General features: G+C 44.9%; 1 protein-coding gene across 4 annotated transcripts in view; it reads right to left on the bottom strand.

The window, feature by feature from the left end:
• Positions 1 to 27,813, bottom strand: part of LOC118514336 (semaphorin-2A-like) — a 270,841-nt gene that overhangs the window by 130,501 nt on the left and 112,527 nt on the right. For all 4 annotated transcript variants that reach the window (XM_036061148.1, XM_036061145.1, XM_036061146.1 and 1 more), the window contains exon 3: positions 624 to 711. In XM_036061148.1, the coding sequence (XP_035917041.1) occupies positions 624 to 711 (88 nt within the window). The remainder of the gene's footprint in view (positions 1 to 623; positions 712 to 27,813) is intronic.

Raw genomic sequence — 27,813 nt, 5'->3', positions numbered from 1 at the left:
GTAAAAAAAACTCTGCTTCACAGCTTTTATGACATCGATAGAAGGGAAAAAAACCAAGTAAAATAAACTGTGTGACGCGCTACGGTGAAAATCTAATTTACATTAAGATGTACTTAAAGCTTTTGTGCATTCGGGCGCGGCTTTTTTTTTGCTTCTTCTTCATCGCTGCGTTCTATACTGCCTCCTGTCGGCTCGTAAGTTCTTCCTTTATGCTTGATCTTTTCAAGGTGGGTTTGTTTGAAAAAGGTGGTGATAATGGCAGATGGCGACAGGAAAATTGCGACAGGAAATGATTTCGTTCGGTCTGGGTTTTACTTTTTCGCGGTCTCACTTTTCTGTTTACTTTTCCATTAACCTTCCGTTGGTGGTGGGTGGTGGTTTCGAAGAGGGCGCAAAGTAAATTACAACACGTAAGAACTAATCTCAAATCGAAACGCAACTGAAGCGTATCGGTTACATTTGAAATCGTTTAACCGAAGCGAAATCGACGCCTACGATTGTGGGGCGGATTTTTGGTCGTCGAAATTTCCAGAGCTTTTTTCAAATCTTTAACAGATGAAATGCCATCTAGAAATTTTTTGAGTGTAATAGCTTTAGATTTCCTGTAAGAATTTTCTACTTACATTGCACCAACGTAGAGAGCATCCCGGTCCTCGTCCAGGTAAAACGTTCTGTAGTAGAACTTCCCGCACTGGAACTCTCGGACATGATCTGTAAGAAAAGAGGGAAAAAAACATAAAAATAACATTAGAACTTTATGTTAAAGAAGTAAATAAAGCGATGATAAGATTAAAGCAGAACGGAATAAACAACAGCCAAATGGAAAACGAATCGAAGTTAATTAAATCCGCCACAAGCCACCAGACATGCGGTTCGATGTAATGTGTTTATTTTTATCCGAGCTTAGCTTGCTGCTGCTTCTTGTCTATATGCGTCTGACCATTAATAATTAATGCAATCGATTTCCGAAAGGATATATCCCTACCATCAGGCGGAAACATCTTTCTCTTTACTCAATTTTCGTTCGACTTTTGCTTAAATATAGAACGATCGGAAGGAACAACTGGATAACAATACACACCGAGGGGTGATGGCTTGACGGGAAAAAATCTATCGCGTGGAAAACGACACCATTTATCCATTATACTGCTGCTCATCGGAAGCAAAGCTGAACACCGATTCGGTTTTGAGGGGACCGTAACTCGGCAATACCTACTTATAGATTTGCCGCATATCAGTCGCATCAAGATCCGATTGTTGTCCATCTGCCTCGCAAAACACTCACCCAAGACTCACACCCTGAGACTACTGGGACGGATGGCGTAGCTCATTTAATATGCATTAAATTCAATAAAGAAATCCATTACAGAGCAACGCTTCTTATAGCTCAAACCGGAGACAAGAAAAATCGTCCGCAGGCAGTGAGACACTTTCCTGCTTAACGCTACCGGCAATGACCGGTGGTTGTTCTTCGGGAGTGCGTGCTTGCATTTATGTCACACCCATGGATGGAAACACACAGGGAAAAGATGAAGAAATCACATTACGTTATTGGCGGGCCCATCAGGGAAGACCAGCAACCCACCCTAAATGCGACCAGCAACCGGACCAAAATCTTCCGGGACACAGACATAGAGAGGATCGTTTTGGTGGTTAGACCATCTAATGACCCCAACAAACAGGTCACTTTTGAGGGCAGGAGGCAACATCGAAACGGTCGAATGGTAATCACACGGGAGTGTCACACACGCCACAGCACTATTGCAAACCCGTTTTACGGACCGAATATTACCTATCGAATTCCCTCCCTCCCCCCAAAGCTGGGCAACAATTGAGTGTGGTGGTTGCTTTTAGGGCGGTGGAGGATGACTATTAGAGAGCTCTCAGTACGGAACTGGAATCCCCACTGGAACTAATAACGCACGGACGGACCATACTAACCCGAGCACATAACAACATTTGCCCGCTCGTTCCCCCAATACTTACAGCGGCGAAAGGGAAAAGAAGGACTTTTGTTTAAGCCATGCGTGGTCTCGTGTGCAGACGTTGTTTGTGTCACGAAACGCGTACGCGGACGAGGGACCAACGGTTTTGTGCGAAAACCGAAAAGTATCGATACGGGGAGGTTGGCAACCTGAAGGCGTAGTTGGGTGTCTCATCCCACACCAGCATGATTGGGAACCCGTCATCTGGGAATTGTCTTATATTGGATTTCGATTCCGATCGCCATGGTTATCGGTGAGGACTGCCGGCTAGATAACGGTGCTTGTGCTCTACTATCCAAGTGTTGTTCCGGTTGGACAACTTCCTTTCCGAAAAGCCGGAAAACCAAACCAGAAAATACAATCCTCTGTCTGTGTGAGCACGAGCACGGGGGAAACAGCGTCCAGGCGAAAGATACCATCGAGCGTGTGTCCTCTTCAGTGCAGACTTCACAGAATCCTCGTCTAGACTGTGATTAAAGTGTGGTTATACTTCTTGCTTGAATCGGCAAGCATGTGTGTGTGTGTTTTGCAAGACACGGACCAGATCTGCAAGAACTGCTCAGATCTTCACACATTTCCATGTGTGCTCGTTCGGCTGGAAGCGCGCTGACATCGACATTCAAGTACGCTACAGTAACACGTCGTCGTTGGGCAAAAGAAGCAATCCACCGATCGAAATGGACCAAAGCGGACCGCAGCACATCGACCAAGTCTGGCGACGTTGTGAGACGAACGTTTTATGTGCGCGCCTTGCGCTTGACATACGAAGTAGTTCTCGCTCCACCTCTCACGATGGGCAGGAGGCAGCAGTTGCAACTGAAGTTATCGAAACCGTAATCAACTGTAAACTGACTTGGGAAGCGATAGTATCGCATCGAGAAAAGTCCATTGAATGGTGGGATTTCTTACTTCTGCAATTGGAGCACTGTTGGACAGTACGGAAAGCAGCTGTACGTCTGCACAACCAGCTGGAAGGAACAGCTTCGAATGGTGATGTTTCTTTTGATTGGGACGTTGTCGTTTTGAAGTATTTATTAAAGTAAGCTGAAACTTTACTTTAAAGCAGCATCATTCTCTCGAGAAGAAAATGAATTTATCCAAAATGGGTTCGATCAATTACTCGACAAATAGACTTGCTAATTAATTGAACCCACTTTAACCGGCAAACTTGATACGCCGTACACGGTAGCAAAATAACGCTTCAGAGGCTCATTAAGCAGCTATATCTGTTTTTGGGGGTTTCGGTTCGGCTAGTATAGCTTTCGGGCGGGAGCACATCATCATGACGCTTTTCACCCTGCCCACACTCACACACAGCCACACCGTTGCTCATCGGTCCGGAATAAATCGATTTAGCGGTTTGTCACACTATTTAAAGCATTTAAAGCTGTTGATGGGCGTACCGGTTTTAATATCCTTGCTCGTCGTGGTGACGGCGAACATCAGTTTGCGGAGTAGCAATGCCATCCCACCACCACCAGGGTCCATTGCTCATTTAATTGATTGCACGCGAGCATGGTGGTGCCCGGGTAGTGTGCTGTGATGAAACACTTGCTTTAGATTTTCCACGAAGCAAAAATTGTAATTTGAGAGGCGAAGGTCTTTTATCTTGCGAAGACGAGAGGACGCACTCATACCCTACCGTCTTGCAATTCCAAGAATGTTGTTTCGCTTCTTCTTTTTGTATTGCGTCCTAATCAACAACCACCACCAACATGAACCACCAAGCAGCAGGACGAGAGAGAGAAAGCTCAACGACACCAAAAACGACCAACAGGCGAGAGGTTCATTCCTTCGCCATCAGGGCGGTGGTTGGTTGATGAATGAAGACAATTTATTAACGGGGTCGACACCGACGCACATCCCGCCTCGAGGCACCCACGGGCACACGCCGCTCGCTTACCCATTCCTTCGAGATAAACCGGTCGAAAGTTTCGTGCCATATTCCTTTGGCGAAAATAATAACAAAAAAATAAAACCCCCGATGGGGGATGGGAAAACTTTTCCAAAAACGCGTTCAGTTTCCACCGGCAGCAAGATGGCTGGAAAATGGTTGCACCCCACCCGCACACACCAGCAGCGCCAGAACACAAACGATTGTGGCGTTCGAAGAATAAACAGTCGTTTAGCAAATACTTCCGGGCTGTTTAACGACCGGACTTACCTTCTTATCGCTGTGACAACTCACCCTTCCCCCCAGCAGCGCAGCATGACAGCAAGTGCAACGGTGAGTAAGGCACATAGTTGCAACAGAATGGACACGGAAGGGCACAAAGAGCCACGGAAGATACAAAATTGTCAATTGCGAGAGTTTGCAGTAAAGTTTTCGGTTCTACCGAGCAAGGAGAAGAAAACGGAGCACAAACATAACAAGGGTGCATTAATAATGTTGCTGATGCTGCGATGCGGTTCTGCACTAATAGGGCATTTAGATTGAAAGTTGGTAGATCGTTTTACCGACTTGTAATCAAACATGTTGACATTATCTTGCTTGTAGTTGTTCATTAGTTTGGTTAAAATTGTTCGAAAATTGATAGTGCTGTTGGAGGAGTTCATACGATAAATACCCCCAACAGGACCTCCCCATCATCATGAGGATCAAGCAGATTTTCCCTGGCAATTATTCTAGGTGATCTTTAAATCCTTAGACAGGGACGCAGAATCTAACGTAGACCTCAATCATGATCTGGACGTCCTGTATAATTTTTGGCAACTGTTGAATAGTTAATCTGATCATGTTGGTCCCTGTCCTAATGTCCCTGAATTTGAATGATCAATATCTGCTGCTTTTCAAGGCTATGATTAACCGTCAACGAATTCAGATTCATTTTTCGGAGTTCCTAGAGCTTGGTTCCTTGATTTTAAGGCGAATGGTGCTTCAAGTAAGCAAATAATTCAGTCATGTTTTGACCATCCACAACAGTCTTGATACAAAAGATCCTCGGTGACTGGATTACCTCAAAAAATTGCTCAAATATAGCCTTTATTTTAAATATAGTTTACATCGCTAGGAACAAGCTTATGATCAGTAGATATCCCTTAAAAATCAATTTTGCTGTATCGATATAGCTCGACAAGCGGCGCAAATATATTTTCCCAAAAGGTATACATGATTAAAATTTGAAGAAATTGATTTCGCTACATCAAGCACACTCGAATCGTACAACGAACGAAGAACCGTGTTTATGTTAGTGCCAAAAAGAAAAAAACCCTAGTGCATACACTATTACCCTTTGCCGTACAGACATGCATACATAGCATTTCCTTTCAACTATAATCGAAAAACAATTTTCTTTGCACGGTACACACATCCGAAACATCGTCCAATCGGTTCACCTCTCACTGATCTCACTATCTCCCAACCAAACAAACAAAAACATCTGCAGCCAATCCATTTTTGGGAAGCGTGCTACTTTATGTACTTAGCCCTATGATCTTCGGTCCGTGCTGTGAAATTCATCATCTTAAACGGATGGGGAAGGTGGAAAGGGAATGGGGCCGAAACAGCCCAGTCGACAACAAGCATCCCCGGACCCGAAACATCATGCATCATTGGGAAGAAAATTTAAAAGATGCTAGTTTTTCCTAACAGCCATTTGTTTTGCCCCCTTTTTTTTGCCTTATCCGTGCTGCATAAAACATACACAGCGGGAAACGCCTTCCAATTTGTGGGGTGGCTGGGTGTGATCCAACCGCGCACAGGTATCCAAAGAGCGAGGTACCTGTCTAAAAGTTACCTTCAATTTTCGAAGCTAGCGAAACGGAACGGAAGCGATAAAGTATCGAAGCGGCGGCATCCTCATCAGCAGCATTGCACTGCACTGCTTGTGGAAGGCTTTTCGGGTAAGCAGTGTGGTACATTCCTACCTTTCGTGAGAGCTTTCCCACTACTCGTTGGCCGCCCGCCGATGGTTCCACCAGATGGTGAAGCAGTCAATATACGGCCGACGTGCTCCGAAAGCATAAGCAAACGGTTTGCACAAAAATTGTGACGAAGGCTCGCAAAGAGCCCCTTCCGAAATCTAACCGCGAAGATCCTTTTCTCGTTGTAAAACACACACACAGGCGAAAGTTGTGGAACCTTTCATCACACTCGGTAAGACACAGGGAAGCGGCCCTCCTCTGCATCACTGGTTGATATGAGGAACAAATTTCTTACCATTTCGAACGGTTGTTTGGGACGGAGCGAATCAGAAGCAGGCAAAGCTTTTCTTTTACGGTGCGTACGTGAACTGTCCGCCATGGTTGCCCACTGTTGGTGTGTATGTGGGTCTGAGAAGAAAATTATCAAAGGATTTTGCTGCTTTTAACATCCCAGAGCCGTTGGTATTGGGAGTAACAGGCGACCATCGCAGAGTCGTGCGTGCCGTTTCTCATTCGACCAAACGCTCGTCTCCACCGGCGGCAACGGCTTTTCCCTCACGCACAGCTGAGCAGGTGATGAAATCCTGAGCAGAATATTGGAGTGGAAATTTACGCTGGATAGTCTTCCCGCTAGCGCAGACCTTACGGAAATATTTCAAACGAGCTCAGCGAAGTGAAGACCCTTGGTGTTTTTTCTTCCCTCCCCCGAAAGCTTCCCGGCGGCACATCTTTTCGAGCTGCTTGGGTGCCCCGTTTGGTCCCGAAACTTCGAATTTCACTTTCCATGAGCATCCATTTTGCGGGATGGTTCCACTTTCATCAAATCGAGCCCGGTGGCACGTTTTATTTTGAGCCACCGCCCGTACCTGGCAACAGTCCCAGCTTTCATCAATCAAGGTGGAGCTGTCAGTGTGCGGAGAGAAGGATGTGGTCGCCCACTCAGTATTCCATCCAGGTGTCTATATCCGCTTGCCGGCTTTGACTAACTGACTGACTGACTGACTGGTTGTCGCTGGGAGCTGTAATTTGGGGAATGAAGAGGAAGAAGAAGTAGTAGGCACACTTCTTACAGAAAGCCTAAGTGTGCTTCCGGGGGAGGTGGTTAGATGCTGCGGTCGACTTGCATGTTTATTTAATACATCAATATCTGTATGCTTCTTGGCGCAAGTTGATAGGAAGGCAAGAAGTTCTGAAAGAATGCCTAATGTAGCCTCACAACTTAACTGCCGTGCAGGTATTATAAAGTTTTGTGCAATGCAGTACATCTTCAATACTTTTTTTTTGGGTTTTGGATTTGAGTCCATAAGTGATGCAAGTCCAACGTTTTTGTATGGGAATTTTGAGGTTAAACCATAAACTTACAGGAGTAGAAAAGTCGTATAGCAATAGAATTGTATCTGGTGATTCATATTTTAAGTTAGGCCGACCAGAAATTCTTGACTAAGAAAGTTGGAACTTGAAAAACACGGGCCTCCATAATTTCTCCCCAAAAAATCGATAAACGCGATTAAACTTTAAATATTTTCTGAAGTAAGTATTATTCAACCACATTTTTCCTTGAAGAGGTATTTTTAATTGGACTTTGAAATTATTTTGCCTAGAGACTTCATACAGCCAATCTCGATAAAACAAAGTATATCCACACATCACGCATCCCTTATCAATTGTTCTGTTTGACGAATGCTTTGTTCGCCAAACAGACAACCCCCGCTTATGGCCGGTATGGGGGATAAAGTTTAATTAACCAACCAGTTTTAACAAGTGCCTCCGGTGTCGAAATTTCTACCACAAAATCAACAAGCACACAACAGGGACACACGCACGCGGTCGCCGTCGTGGCCGACGGTGGAATGGTAAATGGAATCGAACCTGTCCATTACCCGTGACATTGCGATGGAAGGGCAAATGGCAGTTCATAAAAATGTGCTCTTCTCACACCTCCCTTTTAAGATAATGGTATGGCAACAACAGTCCCCCCCAAAAAAAAGGCAACGATTTCCCAAAACTTTTTACACGCCCTCCACCACACAACGCGCCCCACCCAATAACATGGTGAAATAATGATTAATGGCCAAACGCCGGAAAAGGTATTCAGCGAAGGACGAACACACTACTTTGTGTGGATGGATGTAGGCCGGGGAAAAGCTGACCACAGGCCGGGTTGGGTTCGGTAGTACGCCAGCTGTGCGTCGTTGCCGCGTTTGCATTTGTATGCAAATTACTTGCATCCGTCTGCGGCAGGCTACGGTAATGTTAATCAATTATGTCAATAATTTTCATTTGATTAATTACTACACTCTCCCGTGGGCTCAGCTGAATGTTATAAAAAGCGTCACAAAAAGGGGGAGAACAAAAAAGCAGCACACTACATTCGTTCGTAATTCGAAACCACACAGGAACGTAGGTCCGTGTGGAGTCAATGGGGAAAGATAGGGTGAAAAAACAGTAACAGTCGATGCAAGAGCAATAAGCAAAAAAAAAACACGAGGAGCTGCCAATCGAATTTCACCAACAATGGGAAAAGCTTGTTAAAAATGGAACGCAACGGAACGCAGGAGGAGGAATGGGGGGAAAAGCCGAACCGGAAAAGCGCGCTCAACCTTTTCGCCTGGAGCAACCAAATGCTTCACTCGTTTAAAACACTCAATATCAATTGTTACCTCGTTAATCATATTTTACACTAATGAAAATGAAATGTTGTACAATCGACACTTCGATTGGTATTTATTTCTGCCGACCGACCAGACCAGCTGCAGCTTTTTGCGAGCCGCAAGTGAAAGTGAGACAATCGTAACGCTTGCCCCTCTTTCTCACTCATACAGCTGATCGCAATGATCAGCTGCGAAAAATGGATTGTAGATAAAGTAAAATCATTGTGGAAAAACACGAATGAGAGAAGGAGAGAGGGCATGTAAGAATTGTTCCACCAATGAAGCTGTAAAACCGAACCTCATCAGCATCACCTTCGTCGTGTCTGTGTGAGTGTAACAATTCCAACATGGTTATACTTACAAGTACAATCCGTTTTTCCTCGTTAACGCACACACACACACACACACACTCACTGATGGAAGGGAACAGGCACAATCCATATGACAACGCAAATTACCACGCAATTAGCGGAATGGTTGTTTTTTGGTAACAGGCATTTCCGTGGTAAAAAGTTCGCAGCTTAACGGGTATCGATCGAATAACACACACACAGATATAGGGAATTTGCCCTTAATTGTAAAAGGAATTGAATTTTCCGATTCGATTAATTTTCACACTCCCAAAAAAAAAAGGCGCTGATGAAAAGTGCAACAAATTGACACGAGAATAGAATGGCAACACAATCGTTGCATGGGACGATAAACATGAAAAGCCCATTGCCAATTGAGCTTGAAATGAATGGTGTGATTAGAGTTCAAATTGTTCCATTTATTATGAAAGGATGTAGGCAGTAACGGTAACATGATTTTGTTAATGCTTTTAACTGTGCTTTCATAATCATTTTCACAGTATTCATTTATTGTGTTACGATTTTTGATGAATTTTTAGAGAGTCGTTGTAATGTGCAAAACAAGTTAAACACATAGCAGAACGTCACGCGAAGGAAACAACGAATTGCATACCTTCAGGCGCAAAAGCGGATTATAGTTTTTAAATTGATTTTTATTACACTATCGTTATTTCGCTAATTTATTTAGCTAAAACCAATTGAAAATGCACATAAAAAATTTCAAAAACGCTTGTTAAAAAGCAAAACGAAGCCCTGAGTGAACAGCAAACAATTTGTTGGGAATAAAACTGTGGCTGTTTGAAATACCAAGCACAGGGAAGCAAGGAAACAACATTCCACCTTTTCTTTGTAACTTTTGAAGGAAAGTTCTGCGAAGAGAAAGCTTTTTGCTTCGTACATTTCCTTCGTTCCTTCCACGGAAAGGATCAATCAGCCATTCTAACAATTGTGTACACGGTCCAACACCCGGAAACAGTGTGCACCGTTTCTTGGGGAAGGACGACATCCGCAAGCCGTGGAGGCCCAGGGGAGGTGAAAGGTGAATGGATTATGCCCTTCTCTCGCTCTCGTGGCGAGGAAAATCCTACCAACTGATGATGAGACGAGCAGAAAGCATTGGGTGGAAAGATCGGTATAGGAGAAAGATCCGAATAAAAGGATGGCACAAAGTGAACGAGAGTGGTTTATTCTATCCTCTAGCTGTCTGCAATCTCGAGCTATAGGGCAAAGAATTCTACTTTTTTTTGCCTTCCCTTTTTTTCTTTTCCAGCAAAACTAGATTTCGTAGAAAAATCTGTAACGTTGTTGTTGTGTTTCGTTTTTTTTTTCAACTTGAATCTTCAACTTGTTTCCTCTGTTTAACATTTTCTCCCATGCTGAAGAGGTTGGTTGTTATGACTTTGTGTGTGTGTGTGTGGGTATGTGAGTGAGAGAGAAAAGCGGGCTGATTTTTTCAATTTGTACGAAAGTCCGCTTAAGCAGCATCTCAAGCTGGCGAAAGGACGAACGCGATGGTAAGGAAATAATTTGTATTCAATAGAGCAAAACGATGCTCGATAACAGAGATTCTCAACGGAAAGCCTAGACCCTTGCGAACACAAAAAAAAAAAAATCCAATACCAAAGCCGCAACACGAAAAATGTTTCACCGAAAAGATAAAAGCTTGAGCGCGTTATCCTTCCGATCAGCACCGGCAGCACCGTCGGAACAAGGAAGGCGAACAATATGCCGATAAAACAACACAACATCGGCAACAACCGCAAATAAAAGCACTACGGCGCTCGACGAAATTCCAAGTTGAAGTTGTTGCGTTTACGTTTATGTGATCGACAATCATACCCGGGATAAGCGGGTGTCATGATCGGTGCTTGGTGGTCTCGCCATGTCGATTGGTGACAATGTGGAGATACAATGGAGGCGGTCCTGATAGGCTCCTTTCTTGATGGTCGTCTGTCTACTGTCTTTCGCTTCGAATCCTTAGAGTGGAGCGGGTTACGAACGAAACCCATCTGTCGTGTGTGAGTCGCAGTAAAAAAAAAACAATCGAGAACGAGATTTTTATTGAGTTGAAGAGACTTCACTTAGAGTTAACCCCATTTCCACATAACGAGCACGACGACGATGAGCCAGCAAGTGACAATAGCAATTTCCTTTCGCTCGATACTTTCTTCCAATTCGATGACCCATTTTTCGCGCCGACTTTCGAAAACAACAAAACATAATGTAAACACGCACTTCTGCCGGAAGATAGAAGCTTCTTAACAATCCCCCCCCCCCCCCACCATTCAACATAAAATAAATTCGACGAACCTTACACGAACCTCAATAAGGCAGGCAGGCAGTGAAACTGAAACCCGACCACCGATTGAGCTTATTTTATTTGTCACACAGCATGACCACAACTTCCGGACGTGTGTGCTCATGTTAACAGAGTCTTGGAGAGGGAAACTTTGGATTTTGGATAAAGGCCTTTAACATTATGGAAAACTTTTTCCGACGACCTTTCCAAGAAAACAAAATACAGAAAAAAAAGCGATGAATCAACCAGAGCCACATAGCTTTCGGGACTTTTTCATCAATTATTGGACGTGTTGACAAACGGGCTGAAATTATCTTCCGGCCCCGTACTTTCATTCTTACTTCCTTTAGTCACTTCATTTGGGGAGTTCTCCACCCTACTCTCCATCTGTTTGTTTTGCTTCATATCAACATCGACCCTGTTCCGACACGAGACCAAAAACATCCTGTGACTAGCTAACAAGCCAAAAGCCGTGAGTAATGAAAGGAAAAACTTTTCCGTAACTGTTCGTTCCTCCAGCTATCCAGACGCTTGGCTTCGGGATGCAGCCCCGCAAACCCGTTGCAAGTACGAAAACAAAAAAAAAAGGAACAAGCCACGAAACTCAAGTGGCTTTGAACCAGGACCAGTTTTCCCGTTTTTATTTGCCCTGTCAAACGGAGTGACAATGGGTATTCAACTTTTATCCGAAGAACTAGAACCAGCTCGACCACCACCAACCACCACGTTCATATGTGGGGCATAGTTTTGACTTGACGACGTCAAATATGCTTTCTCGCAGTACGGTGTTGTGGACGCTGGAAGTTCAAACATTTGGTTTGCGTCGGGTGTGCGTCAAGTTGCTGGTGGTTTTTCGGTGTGAAAACGTTCTGTGAAAAGCAGACCAGTGTGTGTGTGTTCCAATTCTTTATTCTTCACACACACACACACACACACTCTCTCTCCGTAGGACACCGATAGCCATTGTCCTGGTACGGGGCCATTCTCGATTGGAAAGATGGAGTGAGTCTTTGAATAAACTTTTCCATCCTCTTCTTCTTCAGCTTTCCACTTTTGTGGCGTGTCTCGGAAGCCGGTCCCATAGTTTAACGTTGACTCGGTCACAAGCTACATTAGCGCCAACGACGTGTGTCACTAAACTCTTGGAAACCTCGGACTGGTCAACATCAACACCATCTCGAGGAGAGGGAGTTTTCACTCTCATTGACACACACACACACACCACAATGTGTCTACTAACACGCTATCCCAACGTACAGGCACCGGCGACATCCGGAAGCGAGACAAGCAGCGAACGAAGGTGGGGCGAAAATAAAACTTTCTTAATTCTCAAATAAATTGAGTGACATTTTTACTGCTTCCAGCGTTTGACGGCATCACAAACGTCACACCATCCTAAGTGGACTAAACCCATCGCAGCTAGACCTCTCGCTGCTGACCATCTCCCACCACATCCCGCGGCGCACAAAGACGGTGAGATGGATGTGCTATTATGGTGCCGTACCACCTCAAAGTTACCACACTTGCTGATGAAGTCAAGCATGATCCTCATAAGTTAATGCGCTGTTCGTCGCCAGCGCCATCCCAGCCTCACTCTCCCGTCCAGCTCTTGGACCATCATCCCGGTGCCCGTTAGGTGAGGTTGAAAACTTTGTCAGGATGAAGCAGGCTTTTCATTTTTCATCAAATAAATAATGGGAGTGAATTTATTTAGCAGGATTTTCCTGACACCTTGATAGCGGTGTTACCGCCCGACCCCGGTCTACGATGTCTACAGCTTCGGCACCATTAGCTCTCAAACAAACAAACCTACACACGCACGCACACATTCACAAAAGATCATACCATGGAGACAGACAGACCGGAAAGGGCCGACTGAGTCGGAAGAGTGTGTCCGACGGGGGGAAGGGCTGGTGAGCGATCAAACCATGCACCTTGATCCTGTGGCGTGCCTTCGGGGTTTCGCTTAAGGGCGGGATTTTGGGCTGCGGTAGTAGCGTACCGTCGTTTTCCCCCGTCAGTACAAGCCACCGGATCGACTGGTTTGTAGACTAATTCATCAAAGTCACGCTATCGAATTGACTGAGGCAAGAGGTTAAAGGAAGCGTGTTGCGAGGCTTTACAATGTCTGAAGTTAAAGGTTTCCGTGTCGGAACGGGTTCGGGTTTTATGTTTGCACAATCGAGTTTGATGTTACGCCATGTTGGATCCGAATTGTTGCAGTAGTGAAGATAATTTTTGTTAACTATTGCCTATAAAATTGGAGTACATTCGACGCCGCGATGTATGCAACACACATAACAAAATCGTTTTCTATACTATAAGGATCGCTCTATTGATTGTTCTATTCATTCTGGCCATTTTTCCATCAAGCATAAAAGCAGTCAATCTCAAAAATTATACAAACGAGTTATAATTAAAAGATTAACTTCCCATATTTGTTGGGTTTAATCGGATAAAGTGGATGCCGTTAGAGTGTAATGAACAAAGGAAAGAAAAGGGCTGGAATTTATTTTAACCCTAACAAATTAACCAAACCGCACTGATGAATGTTCTTGCTACCTGCATGACCCAACGCATAAAAGCCACCTTAGTCCTCAACAACAAACAAAAAAAAAACTTCACCTAAAACATCCTTCCAAGCAACCAAGCAACTCTCGGTAGTAATCGTTTGGGTAATGGATTTGGGAATTTGTCGTCGTTCTCCAGCAGAAGCAAATGCATTGGTGTGTGTGTATAGAGAGCTCCCTCTACCGGGCAGGCATTATTTTCTCAATACGCGCTGTGGACGGCACAGGATGGATAAATTTAACGTCATTCTACCCACAGTGGACACAGTGAACATGGATGTAACTCAGCACCGGGGGTCCTTTTTTTTTGGTACGGACCGTGGTAAGGATATTGTTTGAGCCCGAGAACTTGGAAACGTATTTTGATAATAGATATGGGGAAGAAGGCCTAGTACACGTGCCTTCCACAATCGGTGCATAATATATCAACCCACTAAGCGTACCCCCCGCGTAACGGTGGAAGGCCATTAGAAGTCCTTTTTTCCTGGGTAGGGGGCGCCTATCCCTATGACACACCACGACAAACAATTGCCTTCAAAATGGTGGAATTGCTGGAACAGGGAAGGAACGTAATTCTCATAAATTTTTGATTACGGCAACATTTGAGCGCTAATATCGACAAGCATATATTATGATTTACATCGAGCGCGTAAGAGACTCCGGTACCATGGAAAGCATGGAAAGGAAGCCAAATCTGTCCCTGAAAAACCATTTCCTCATACAAAATGGTACGTTTGATGATATGCAATATGAGACGGAATTTTGCAAGCGTAGAAACAAAACAAAGAAACGCACCTGAGAACGTGCATCACCGTTCGAAGCAATTACATCGAAACGAGGAGACAGACGATAGAACAAACGAAAAAGTCTGTTTAAAGCAATAATTTTCCAACGTTGCCTGATTGAATTAGGGGTTGTTAGGAGGTAATGTTTTTTTGTTGTTGCCGGGTGCGCCTAGCTGAATTTTTATACCTCATTTTGTATTCAATCAGTTCGTGGTTACGATCATGCGTACGCATGTTTAGGCAGTCGCGTAATTGCGTGTCATCTGTGGTTATGATTTGCATTTAAAGGTTGACGTACAGATTGAGCGGACTTGGAACAGAAGGATATTACATCAATTCGTCTCAATTCTTTGTTTGAAAAATTAAATTTCTCAGCAAAATAAACACTGAGGCATCACAGCGGCATCTTCGCTCTTTTCTCCAGAAGAAAAACCATACGCCTCAATTCAAGGACACCAGACGCGTTTATGCTGCAGATCGATGTGTTCATACTTTTGATACCGGTACGCCAGCACCAAGCCAGAGTAGGAAAGATCGGACAAAATGAATCCCCTCACTATATCTCTTCAACATCTACCGTCAAGTTTTGATTTCCCTGGAGTAACATTTTCCCAATGTTTGAAATCACACACACCGAAGAAAAAAGACAAGGGAGACGACAGACAACACGCGCGCCAGGCTCTTCAATGATGGACGTTATTTTAGCAGGGCTTGAAGCATACCTTATGCACCTAACCTTAGCCTTGGCTTACTTACAGTAAATCGAGACCCGGTGAGTGGAAAACAAATCGGAGTGCCGACTGAAGGAGAACACCGAGTGGTTTTGATTTCGAAGACTCGAGCGACTGTCAATGAACAGGATTTGCAGGATGAGACAGCATCTCATCTTTGTTTGAGTGTGTCTTCAAGTTTTGTGTTTCCAAATTGATGCCCGATGTCACAAAACTCGGGACAGATGAAGGTAGAAAAAAAAGCAACACAAAACCACACAAACAAATTGTGAACAGATACGTACAGCTACCGGTATCTTCACCAAATCAACCTGCACTTGTGTTATTTCTCTTGGGGGAATTTTTCTCTTAAGAAATCCCACCAGAATTAACACCCTTCGCATTCGTTGATGCAAGGACCGGCTTGTGTGGATTACAGCCTTTGCCTCGTCCCTGGGTTGTGTATTTACGTTCAATTAAACATTCATAGACATTGCTTTTTACCGTGTCCCGTGGAAGGCTCTAGAGAAATCTTTAATAAGGTTAAGGCTGGTTGATGGATCGGGAAAAGCTGTGCCTTGCTTCTGTATACTCTCACACACACACGGCACACACTTGCATCATATATTATTCAAATATGATTTAAATCAACTGAATAAAGGTAAGGCACATTAGGAATTCTTCGGGCAAAAAAAAAAAAAGAAATATCCCTCCGTATATTCCGATTTCCAATAGAATTCGTTCATCAAGACAAAGGACGTCAATAAATTACCGCCTTGAACTTCGGCTTCGCGCACCCCCAACAACTACCATACTTACCCCATATTGGAGATGGAATTTATTTTTCCTTTTCCAATATTGGACCCACACCAGGGTTGGTAACCGTAAGCCACTGTTGTGGAACGTAAGCAACCCTAGAACGCGGGATTTCCCAGACCGCACACGAAGCGACAAAATCCGTGACTTCCAATCACTTCCTTACTGTCGGGCGAGACCGCGATTGGAAAGCGGCAGTAAAGGTAAATATATTAGCTTCACCTGGTGGACTCGGTATAGGCCGAACAGATCCTTTTCCCGAATCAGTTACCTTACACACCCACCACCGTGCGACCGGTCGGCCGTCGGTTGATGGGTGTCTTGATGTCGCGGTTACTGAGCCGATTTTCCATCGACCGCACCCAGCACTTTTACCCATTTCTTCTCCCATCCGATTTCACCTCCAAAATGCGACCTCCTGCTATAACTACCGGGAGCGCGCGCGCGCTCCATGCTTCAACGCAATGAATAATTGTGGTTGTACACCGCTGGAACCGATTCTGGCACCAAACGGAGGGATATCCCGGTATTGGAATTGATGGATTGTGGAGCATGATTGCGCCTTATTGCCGTGACTCTCGCCGATGGTGAGTGGTGTGCAAAAGGCCCCGATAAACGACACCCTCGCGAGCTGCGATTCTTTGCAGCCGAGCGAATCGAGAAAGCAAAATAAGGAAACAGAACCTACACCCTTCTTATGGGTGGGTATCCCAACGATCCCCGCAACGTCATCTTTCTCGTGGGGTCGACGATGCGGAACCCGGAAGTGAAGTTAAACTTCCCCAAATTGACTTTCAACTTTTTTTTTTGCTGTTGGCCGTGATTTTTAGATTTTTTTTTGTTCAGTGCGACGCCCGTCGTTTTGGACGACGGTGGCAAAGATTCTTGTCATCGCAACAGCCGACGGTATTAGTAGGTACATAAACAACCCCAAAAGGGTATTTTAATTTATTCGAATATCGATTTCCACCAGCTCACGACAGTCCCCTTGACGGCACGCTCTCTCTCTCGCTGTCTACGATTCGTGAAGAAGAAGTTGGCCGCACCCAGGAGGTATTGATTTTCAGTATCCAGCGCAATATTGAAAGGATCGAACACCAAAATTGTCCCATCGTTAGAGAGACGGTAACAGATGCAGCAGCAAATCAAATACAAAAGAATACCGGGAACAGAAGTTCGGTGCTGTGCCAAAAATTAAACCACATAATATAGACACACACACACCTTTGCGCACGGCAAGTATTTATTTTAAAATTGGACAAAATTCCCCACCAAGGAAATTTCTCATCGCACAAACTTATGCCAAGAACCCCTCAGTCCTTCACCAAGACTTGAATAGGAGCTTCCGGCGGAGTAGGCGAGGTTTCTTTTTCACAACTCGACAAACCGACGACGACGGCCCCCGGACCACAGACCACCAGAGACTTCGCTATTTCGCTTCCAGTTGTCCCGGTATTTATATGAATGATATATTTCCGATTCTCATTATCATTCATTACACGGCATGGTAGTGTGCGGTGTACAAGAAGGGCATTTCCTTCTCTTTCCCCACGTGCAGAGGGTTTGGTTCGTTCCCTACGGGGGCCGTTCGAGGGTAGTCGAGGCACCGAAATTTGCATAAATGTTTAATTTTATGAAAAATTACACAATGTAGGCAAAATTTAGTACTGCGCAGGCCACCTGTCGAACAAAAATGTTCCGGGCCGGTACGATGCATAGTTGTGCCCACGCTGGAAAAAAAAAGGAAATGCAATCATATGTGGTTTGTGGGAATAATAGAAAACAATTTGGTGCTTATTGTGTGCGTTTGTACGCAATGGAAACTTCCCTTAAATTTATGAAAAAATGAGGTAAAAAATTTAACAAATTTAATGAAAATTATACAGAGAACTCAAGCTCAGTTTAAGATGCTGAAAAACTGACATCTAAGGACACGTATCTAATATGGAGTAAGTCTTCAGGTCCAAGAATTCTAAGAGGGTTCTTATAAAAAATATTCTAAGTTTTATTTTAAATTTTTTTTAAGACTTCAAAACTTAAATTCCTCCCTAAAACGTGTTCTCATTCCTATGCGAATACGTGTGCGGTGTTTTTTTTTTGTGCTCGCTTGTTTGCTCCACCTGGTTGCAATTCCTTTTTTGCAACACAGAAATGATTTGTTGGACGACGGACGGACGCAGGAAAAATTATGGTCCATGATGGGCCACTTCCGGTAGCCGGACCACAATGCGGAAGAAATCCATCCAGCAATCATGACTCAACAGCAATTACAAATAGTGCATCATTCATCAGGAATGCAACGACATAAAGCATTGCAGAAATATGTATATAGGGCGAAGAGCGAGTCCATTACAAACAATTGTGCAGATACAATTATGTTTTGTTTGCTATAAGGTAGAAAACGCTATAAAAAGCTCAATAGGGACAAAAAACCCTATGAGTCTAAAATTAAGCCGCCTTCAAATTACATAGGAGCTATAAGGTCATGTGACTATTTATCAACCAAAAGCAATCAATCAAAATTCGGACAATATTGTCTGATATAATATTAAGATGTGAATACTTTTCAACACCTTCTACCATAAGTTTTCTACCAGTTGCTATCACTCGTTTCATTATATCTCCCGGATATGGTCCTGCTTTCAAGACGCTCGTTAAACTATTCTTAATTCAAACGCGCTAGAAAAGGTCGCCGGGACCGAAGACGCCAACAAAACCATGAACGTTTATACCCTCCTTAAGATTGATGGTGACGGTGATTACTCGACCATTAATTGTGTATGCGTGTGAAAAGCTTGCTTAACACTGCTGCTCATCACACATCCCATAAGCTCGACAAGCGGCTGAAGAACGAAGCGTTCTTCATCAAGAAAACTAGTACGAAAAGCTCCAACCAACTATCCTAACCCTCCTCTAATCAGCACCCGTCTGCCGGCCGGACTCCTTTCAACGGAACCAAAGTGAGAAATGTAAGCAAAAGACGATCGGAAGTGTTTGGATAGGAAAATTTTAGAATACACACGCTGCTGCTGCTGCTGCTGCTCGTCGTCTACAACCCTTTCGCGCCCTTAAAAGCTCCCAGCTGCCGGTCGACATTTTCTTGTGCGGCATAACTGGATGAACGAACCCGATGATGGGCGGTATTCTCCACAACCAAACTTTCCTCGGTCCAAAGGACTTCCCCTCCCGGACGGGAACGAGAAATTTGAACAGAACTCGCTCGAGCGCACGTATTAACGGGATGATGAGACAGTGAAAGGAATCCAGCCGGACCGGGTAGAGCAGCGAGTAGATTAGCACAAACTTTATCTACCCTGGCTTACGATTGTTATGAATATAAATTAAAAGGTGATTTACATAATATTTAAATCATAATTCATTATAGTTACTGTTGTTCTTTCTACCACCTTCATCATTATCATCACCACCGTCATCATCATCGTCATCCGCACTACTATCCGGCTCTTCACGTGATCTGCTCCGATAATCACAACTGTCATCGTACCATCGTTATCGTATCACTCATCACCACCGCCGCGGCAGAAGAAAAGCAGCCCAAGTTCGTTTGCGAGGATGATGACAGAACCCCTCACCCCGGACGAGGACTGGCGTGATGGTTTAGAACGGAAGAAAACACAGAAGATGTGATTTATGTCGCAAGAAACACCCGTCACCACCATCCTCTCTTCGTGCGGGGACATTCGGTTGCTGGTCGCTCGTCCTGCCCTGGCTTCTTGTACCGATAGAATAACAGACAAACGTCGGGTAGTGTTAAGATGGATTAAGCTTTGATTCCTGGACAAGAATTAGCAGCGCCTTCGCCGTCCGCAAAAAGATGGATGGTGGAGACGGCTTGGTTTAATGGGAATGGGAATTAGTTGCGCAATTGAGCGCCAGGGTTAGGTTCCGGGTGGCATCTTGGTTGTGATCCATCTTCTCCAGACTGCAAAACTACAAATCGTTGGAGCGCTTAGCGATGGGGTGGCGATAGATGCCGCATAACGGGCACGATTAGGGTATGTGGCTCACCACTAGTGAAGATTTGATGTTGTTGGTACTGGCATTTTAAGGTATTGCAAGGTTTGGACCTAAGAAGATTTGAAATGCGATTTAAGACATCCATACCAAACGGAAGAATCACAGAAAGGGTTCTGGAAGATGATCCATGTTTTAGAGAACACAGAATTTGCTTCGATTAATTATTGGTTGCCTGGATTCAGGTCCATACTAAGAAACGTTTGCTCGGAGATTTGAAAAAAAACGGCATAACATTTGCGACTTACAGACTCAGCACTTCAATTTTTTAACTGAAGTCGTCATAGCCTTCAAACTTTTGCTCGATCGCAACTGCAATATTTGAAAGATAGCAGCTCAAAATTTAAGTCTTCTGGTTTGAATTCCTCCCAATTCACTCTTCCAAATATCCTTTAGACACACTGTTTCAACAAACATATTCCCTTATCGTATCATTCAAGGAAGGAAGTTTGCAATTGTACATTCCCCAATGCTTTGTCTTTGTCCTATGAAGGACACAAAATAACACTCTCTTTATACCTGATTCTTCCTGTTTTTTTACACCTTGTACAACGCCGAGCCGCATACACGACATGTTTCGCTACTCATCCGTGCAACGCTACCAATAACAAAGCACGTGGCGGAGGTTACGAGTGAGTAGCGGGCAGATTGTAGGCAGTCGGCCGGAAAAAAACGACTCCGGAAAAGAATGATCTCTCCGCCGACCAACCACTACCCTTCTGCGAAAGGAGCAGCTCCATCAACGAAAGTCTCCCATTTTCTCAGGTGTACATGTCGCCTATCATAGAGCGTAGCTTTTCTACCGGGTACCGGGAAGCCGGTGTGATGGGTTTTTATTCATCCTGGCCTCGGCGGTGGCTATGGGCCTCCACCTCGGGAAGATGGAGCAGTAAATTGAATAAAATTGAAAAATTACTCATCCTTGAAAGAGAAGTGACACTATCAAAGCAATTTCCTTCTGCCGGCACGTGAAAACCGCCACACCATGAAGCTCACGCACACCCATGTGAGTGGCTCGGCACGGTGCACGGTGTCATTCTCACTTTTTGTACTGCCTTTTCTTTGAGAGGTGCGCGCGTGTGTGTGTGAGGGTTGTGTAAAACTTTCCATCCATTTCCATCGCGTTTTCAAGCCGAGGTGCGAGGACGACAATTTTTGTTGTTGGTGTTATTCCTTGCTCTTCAAGTCCCATTTTTTTCGGACAACGATGGATGGAAAACGTTGCCCGAGAAAATGGAAAATTGTACCCAATAGGTCGGCAGCCGGTAGAGATGGGACCGGATGATTTACCGGCGTGTACCGGAGATTCGTTGTACGTAGAATTTGGAGATAGAGACATCCCGGCGTCCTTCGCTACTTCCTTGTCGCTGTGGATCCCTACGCTTGTTGCCAAACGGAAAAACAGGTGGGTAAGATCAAAACCACTCCTGGTGTCTTCGGTCCGCTTTATGGGATGGCCGTCTCCTCGTCCTCACTTTTAGATGAGCACGGTTGAATGAGAACACATTGCGGGTGTGAGACTCATCGAAAAGGAAAAGCCTTTTGCCCCTTTTTTTCTCATTTCCACGCCCGATCAAGCGAGACCGGCTGAAGGGACGCTGAATGGTATTGGGAAGGAGAAAACCAATCCACCATCACTTGTTCGCACAACGTTGTCTCGTAATGGATGTTACCACCAACCAAACCGAGTTGCCTTTGCCGAGGGTTTCGATTGCTTTTTTTCCTGCAGCACACTTCGCTCAGACGGTAACGGTCGTCGGTAGGGTTTTTCATCGCATAAATAGTGTCCACAATTGGAGGCAAAAAGTGCCCAGCCTTAAACTTTCTTTCAGGAATCCATTAGAAGGCTTGGCTAACTGCATTCGCGCACACCGCTCGACTTGATTTGCAGTAACACAGGATACCTCCTGTTGCCCTTTTCACACGGCGAAGTCGCTGCTCCACGTACTCCAGCCAATGTCACATGTCATCCTGGCTGACAGCTTTGACAGCTTCGGTCTGTCCCCCTAGTCATGAGCGCTAGTAGCTGAGAACCGTCTGTAACCATCGTAGTAGTTATCTCGAACCATACCTGGAATATAGCAAACAAGAGAAAATACGTTATAGTTAGTCATAGTGCATCGGAGGGGGGTTTGTTTCTTCTATTTTATTTAATTCTTTTTTGCAATGATGAAGACGCTGTGCGGAGTGAACTCCACACGCCGGACCGAGCGCTCGCGAACGAATGGCTATAAAATTAATTATTTCGTGCAGGAAATCGCTGCCATCCCGACCACAAAGTAAGCACATAAAGTTTTCCACAGGATCTTTCACCCTCTGTGTCAGCTGGCGCTGGCAGTGGAACCAAGCAAATGATGTATGGAGTGAACACAGACACACACACACACGCTCAACGTGTCTCCCCGTGGGGAAAGGATTATTCGAAGAATAAAAAACCTCCCGGAGAAAAGTTTCTCAAAGAACAGTTTTCAAGAAAAACCCCCTCACACCATCCACATGGTAGCACGGGAATGGTAAATGTGTGTAAGAAATAATGCCAAGGAAAAACAGTATTTTCCTGGGAGCAAACAAAAAAAAAAAAAAAACCATGAGGAACCTGTCGCGTTGTCGTGGGGTGTTTTTTCCCTGTAGCGCGAAGACAACGCTCGAGAACGCCATTCTTTTCCTGGTTCGCGTTCGAAGCCACCATAAAACGGGACCACAAAACGATCCTCGCTCGTTCTCTCTCTCTCTCTCTCTCTCTCTCTGATGCTTTATTTTTATGAGCTTCACAACCATTCTCCCGCTGCTGTGCTTGTTTCTAACGTGGCAGACATCATTTGGCTTTTCTTAGATAGTCTGCAAGGTCTTTCTCTTTTTTTTTGGGTTGTTGGTGATTCGTCCATCCTTAAAGTTCCTCTTTTTTCCGACGATCACCGACTACGGTGCCGGATTCGTTCTCCTAACAAATTAAATAAACTTTGCAAAGATGCAAACCTACCCCCAAACTCACCTTACTCACACACACACACCCGTTTACATGGGGTCAGAGTTTAGCCGATCCTGATGCAAACGCCAGAAGACGGGCTCGCAGACAAAACGGAAATTAAATATTTATTCACTTTCAGCTCCACGTTCCAAATTAGAATCGCTGCATTTTACTACGAGGTTTTACCACGCCACAACAACCATGGCCGATTCCACCGTTTCTGTCCGGTGCGATTTCTTAATGTGATTGCACTGGTGCTGAAGGATGGAGAGGCGAGTCGGGGGCGGATGATGGCTGTGTACAGGTCGGTCTGCCGGGAAATGTTTACAAATTAATTTGAGATGCACCGCTCCATCCCGGCTCGGCTGGGCGCCAAAATAAAACCACGGGAATAGTTTACATTAGCTCGGCTAATGGCAATAACATCGTTAAGATGCTGTACGTGGAAAGCGCCGTGACTCCGAACAAAGTGTTACAAAGCGAGCACAGTTTCTAGGGAAATGTACCAACGCTAGCGAATCTTGGCTGATGTCATGAACGAGAGGGTGTATATGGATGTGTTCCAGTTACCAGGGCTAAGCTGGCAACTTCATCAAGACGTTCGAGAGCGCTGGCAGCGTGAGTCATGCAAGACGAGGTTGCAAATTCGCTAAAAATGATAAAACATCATGTCGCTTAATTAAGCGTACGTAAGACGGGGTACCGAATAAAAACGAATTACCACAAACAAATCATAAGGAACTTAAATTTCTGAGATATTCTGAGAAGCAGTACTTCGCTCACAAACTAAACCAACAGCGAAGCAAGCGCTTCAACACTAATCTTCCTTTTGCTCAGCCAATTAGTTACAACCACGAAAACTCTACCACCAAAACCAGCCACAAGAAAGCGTGGTTACGTTCTGTCAAAAAAGCGGAGAAAATCTTCCAACGTGGCCGCACGTACGTGTTGCCAAAAATGTGCTATCATTCTTATCCCTCCCGTTCGTAGCGTGTCTCTTGTTGCAGTCTGTCTACTGGCGGTTCGGGATCGGCTTGCCTTTTATTAGGTACACTCATTAGTGAACCGGAACTTCCTTTCCTTGCTCGGTGTCTTTTTTTCTTTTCTTTCGTATGATTCGCGAAAAAGTCTCGTCCGTTGGGGTACGAGCAGAGATGATCCATGTGCGTGCTCCGGACGACATGCAGACACGAACCGCATGTCTGTGTGTGTGTGTTTTTTTTTTGCTCTCGCGCAGTGATAATGCTCCGGAAGCTCCAGACCCGGAAACGGGAACTCGACACGCTTTTGCAAAACTTCAACCGACGAAAGCAACAACAAAAAAACCCCAGTAAGTGTGCAGTTATACTGTTCTCCCCTTTTTGGGTTGTCCTTAACTGCGTCGCGCCAGCCAAAACAGAGCTAATACGTGGACGGTTCTGCCGGTAGACAAATTTTAGTCGGGGCTGTAGCAGTACCGTGCGCTGTCCCTCAAAGGAAGACAAAGAATATTCAACTTTTTTCTCATTTTCCCGCTTCCCGGACGTGTTTCCTCGCCAGTGCGGGAGGTGTGTTATTTCGTGCTTTTACTACTACAGGACTGCGAGTTTTCCTTCGAGCAGGAAAGAGACACGTGATGCGGCCATGTGTTTGCTTAGCCTGTTTTATTACACTATATCCCATCTCTACGGGGAAAAAAGTTGTAGTGACAGTGGCATAATTACGCGCAAGACGAGTTAGTGACGAGTTTCACAGGGCGGAGAAAAAGAAGAAGGAAACGGGGAAGCTACGTATCGACCCTTCTCGCTGATGGATAAAATATCTGATAGTGGATGTATTTGGTGGAAAATTTTATACCGGATAGATGGGTTATAATAAGCGGAAAAATTACTTTTTAACACGCGATATGGATATGGAGGAACAACGCATAAACAAACAGAAGAAGGAACAAACTTTGCCCCCAGAAGTATTTATGTCCAACAATTTAACTTTTATTTAGTGTGAGGGAAAAAATAATTCGTAAACTACTATTAAAGAAGTGGAAATAACATTAAGTTTCAATAGATTTTAAATTGTCTGCTGAATTCCAGCAAACAGATGTACAAGACACAATGATTCCTTTATCATCATCAACAAACGGGTCCACGTCTGCCGGGAGTCAATGTCGCGTCTTACACAAACACATTATCGGCATTGTTGTTTGCAGCTACTTACCAGCGAAAAACAACAGCCAACGGATTAGCATCCCATAAACTCGGGCGAGAGAGCACTCGTGTCGGCAAAAATAGTGTCGACGAAAGCACCAGCGCCATTAGTGCGGTAGGCTAATTAAGTCGAAACATGTCAGCGCTCGCAAACGGGTGGCTTGCAAACGTTGCGCTTCTTCAACATCTTCCTCCATGAACCGGTGATGTCTTACCGACATCACACAGCGCCACCGCCAAGGAAAAGTGCACCGATTTCGTCGCGATGGATGGGGTTGGATTATGGAAAGTATAAACAACACTACACTAGGCGAATTTTGTTGCGTTAGTAGTTTTCGGCAGCACGAAAGATGCAGCTGGTCACATACAGGAACGTGCCGGGAAAAGTGGGCGCTCCTTTTTTTCGGAAAAAAACATCCATTAGCGTTCGTTAGAGTTTAGGAAAAAAACTAACTCTTGCAAGCAGCGGTGAGTAACTAAGACCGAAGAGTCTTAGAAGACCGAAGAGTTCTTCTAGCCGTTTATTAAGCTCCTTATTGAGCTGAATGTAAATGACAAAAACATACCAAGCAAAGGTATAAAACGCACACTTCAAAATTCGCGTGTACTTCAAGTAGCTTAGCATACCATCTTCATAATTCAACGAATTTACATAAAATATCACAACTATTTATTCCTTCCCGGCAACACTCACCTCCAACTCCACCAACCGAACAACGACCGAACGACGGTCGTGCGTGTGTGTGTGTGCAGGGCCCGAATTTAATATGCTTAAGTTTTGTATCGAAATGAGGGTTTAAACAACGAACACATCACACCGTAATCCTGGAGCAGAGAGGAGAGTTTGGTGGGGATGTTTTCTGCTCGATCGTCTTACCAGAAACCTCAGCGAATTAGAGCCACTTTCTAGCTGGCAGAAGCACTCCTGTCTCAACTACCTTTTCCCATTGGTGCGTGGAAATAGGAGCAGGGTGTGTGGTGGCCGCTAAATTTACGACAGCTTTCGCTTACAACCTCACCACCGGTACCCAAAGCATCCTGACAGTTGCTTTTGGGGGACTTAACTCAGAGCTCAGGACCTTTCGGGGGCGGACGGAACGAGGCCTGCGGAGGATACCGCCGAACTAGTATCTCAATCACTTCACCCGTGCTCGTTGATGTTGCAGCTCACGCGAAATACGGCTGCCGAACAGCGATGCTCTCACCGCGAGCCATCGCGTCACTGTCTTCATGCGCCACGTCCGTGCCCGCGTGGCCGGCCAAATGTAATGACAGTTCATTATTATGCTAACGGCAGCAGGGTAAACACACCATTTGTGCGAGTCCCCGTCGAGCGCACGCTAATTCCCTTCCACTTAGGTATTCCCGCCGGGTTCGCGTCAACATTTCGACCCCGAAAGAGGATTAACATGCTAATTAACATACTTCGGAACATCGATTCTGCCGATTTTAATGTCGCTTCGCCCTAAGTGGACCGTCATGTAGAGGGTCGTCGGTGCTTCTTGCAGCGCGAATGATGGTCGGGGTTCTCAAACTTCGATCGAACATCGAGGAATCATGGCATTAGACAAAGAGAAAGAGAGAGCTAGGCGCTGTGAAGGGAGATGCAAGGGAGTTTGTTGTTTCAACTAGAAAAGCGTCATTTAGAAAATACATGAGAGGGTGGAGAACAGGGAGGCACCGTGTGAAAATGGATCCCTCCCCCCCCCCCCCCCAACCTATCCGGTCCAAAAGTGCCATTTACATGATCGAATAAATTTCCCCATTGAAAACGACCAAAAAGTGGACCGAACGAACGAACGAACGGGGGGGTGAGCTAAAAAACCCCAAAAGGAAAAAAAGGGAAATGTGGCAAAGAAAATCCTTGGAAGTGCTCCAAATGGTATGGATTAAAACGGATCATGCCATCGCTCGGGCGGTTGTGTTTTTGTTTTGTTTTGTTTTGCTTCAACTCCTTCTGCTGCATCGCCCAGAAATGTCAAAGCACAGGGAACAGATTAAACATACAACTTCACCGTCGTCGTGTAGGTATTGCTTGCAAACGGTTTCCTGATACACAATTTCTCTCGCCGTTCTCGGACACGGATCGACAACACTAACCGACCACAAAGTCTAAGAGCAATGATTTTCCGTTCGTACACAACCCCGATCCAGAATCTCACCAACGTACGACGACCAGGATTTACACCGAACAGATCTGCGAGCCGGCATTTTGGCTGGACCACACCAGACACCCGGAATTTATACCTTACCCGGTATAAATTCTTTTACAACAGTGGACCTGCTTCTTGCTTTTGGTGCACCGACGGCAAGCTAGACAATTTATTGGGAAATGCACTGCACTGTAAAATGGCAGTTGAAAAAATATGGTGAAATCTCCGGACAAAACATATGCTCAACATGGTTGGCGAAAGTAACCCGTTCCTCTATCGATGGCTTTTGGACGTACAATCCGTTCATAAATTCACCAGTGAGCACGTGAGAAGACAGGAATGCGGAAAAACGATCTCCGATTCGATGTTAGCACGAATCTGATGCGAATGTCCTGTGCTTTGTTCTGTAATAATGAACGAAGGATGAACAAACCTTGGAAACCA

This window comes from Anopheles stephensi, chromosome 3, assembly GCF_013141755.1.
Source record: "Anopheles stephensi strain Indian chromosome 3, UCI_ANSTEP_V1.0, whole genome shotgun sequence".
Taxonomy (NCBI): Eukaryota; Metazoa; Arthropoda; class Insecta; order Diptera; family Culicidae; genus Anopheles; species Anopheles stephensi.
Note: the sequence above shows the minus strand (reverse complement) of the source record. Positions and strands in the feature narration are given on the sequence as shown.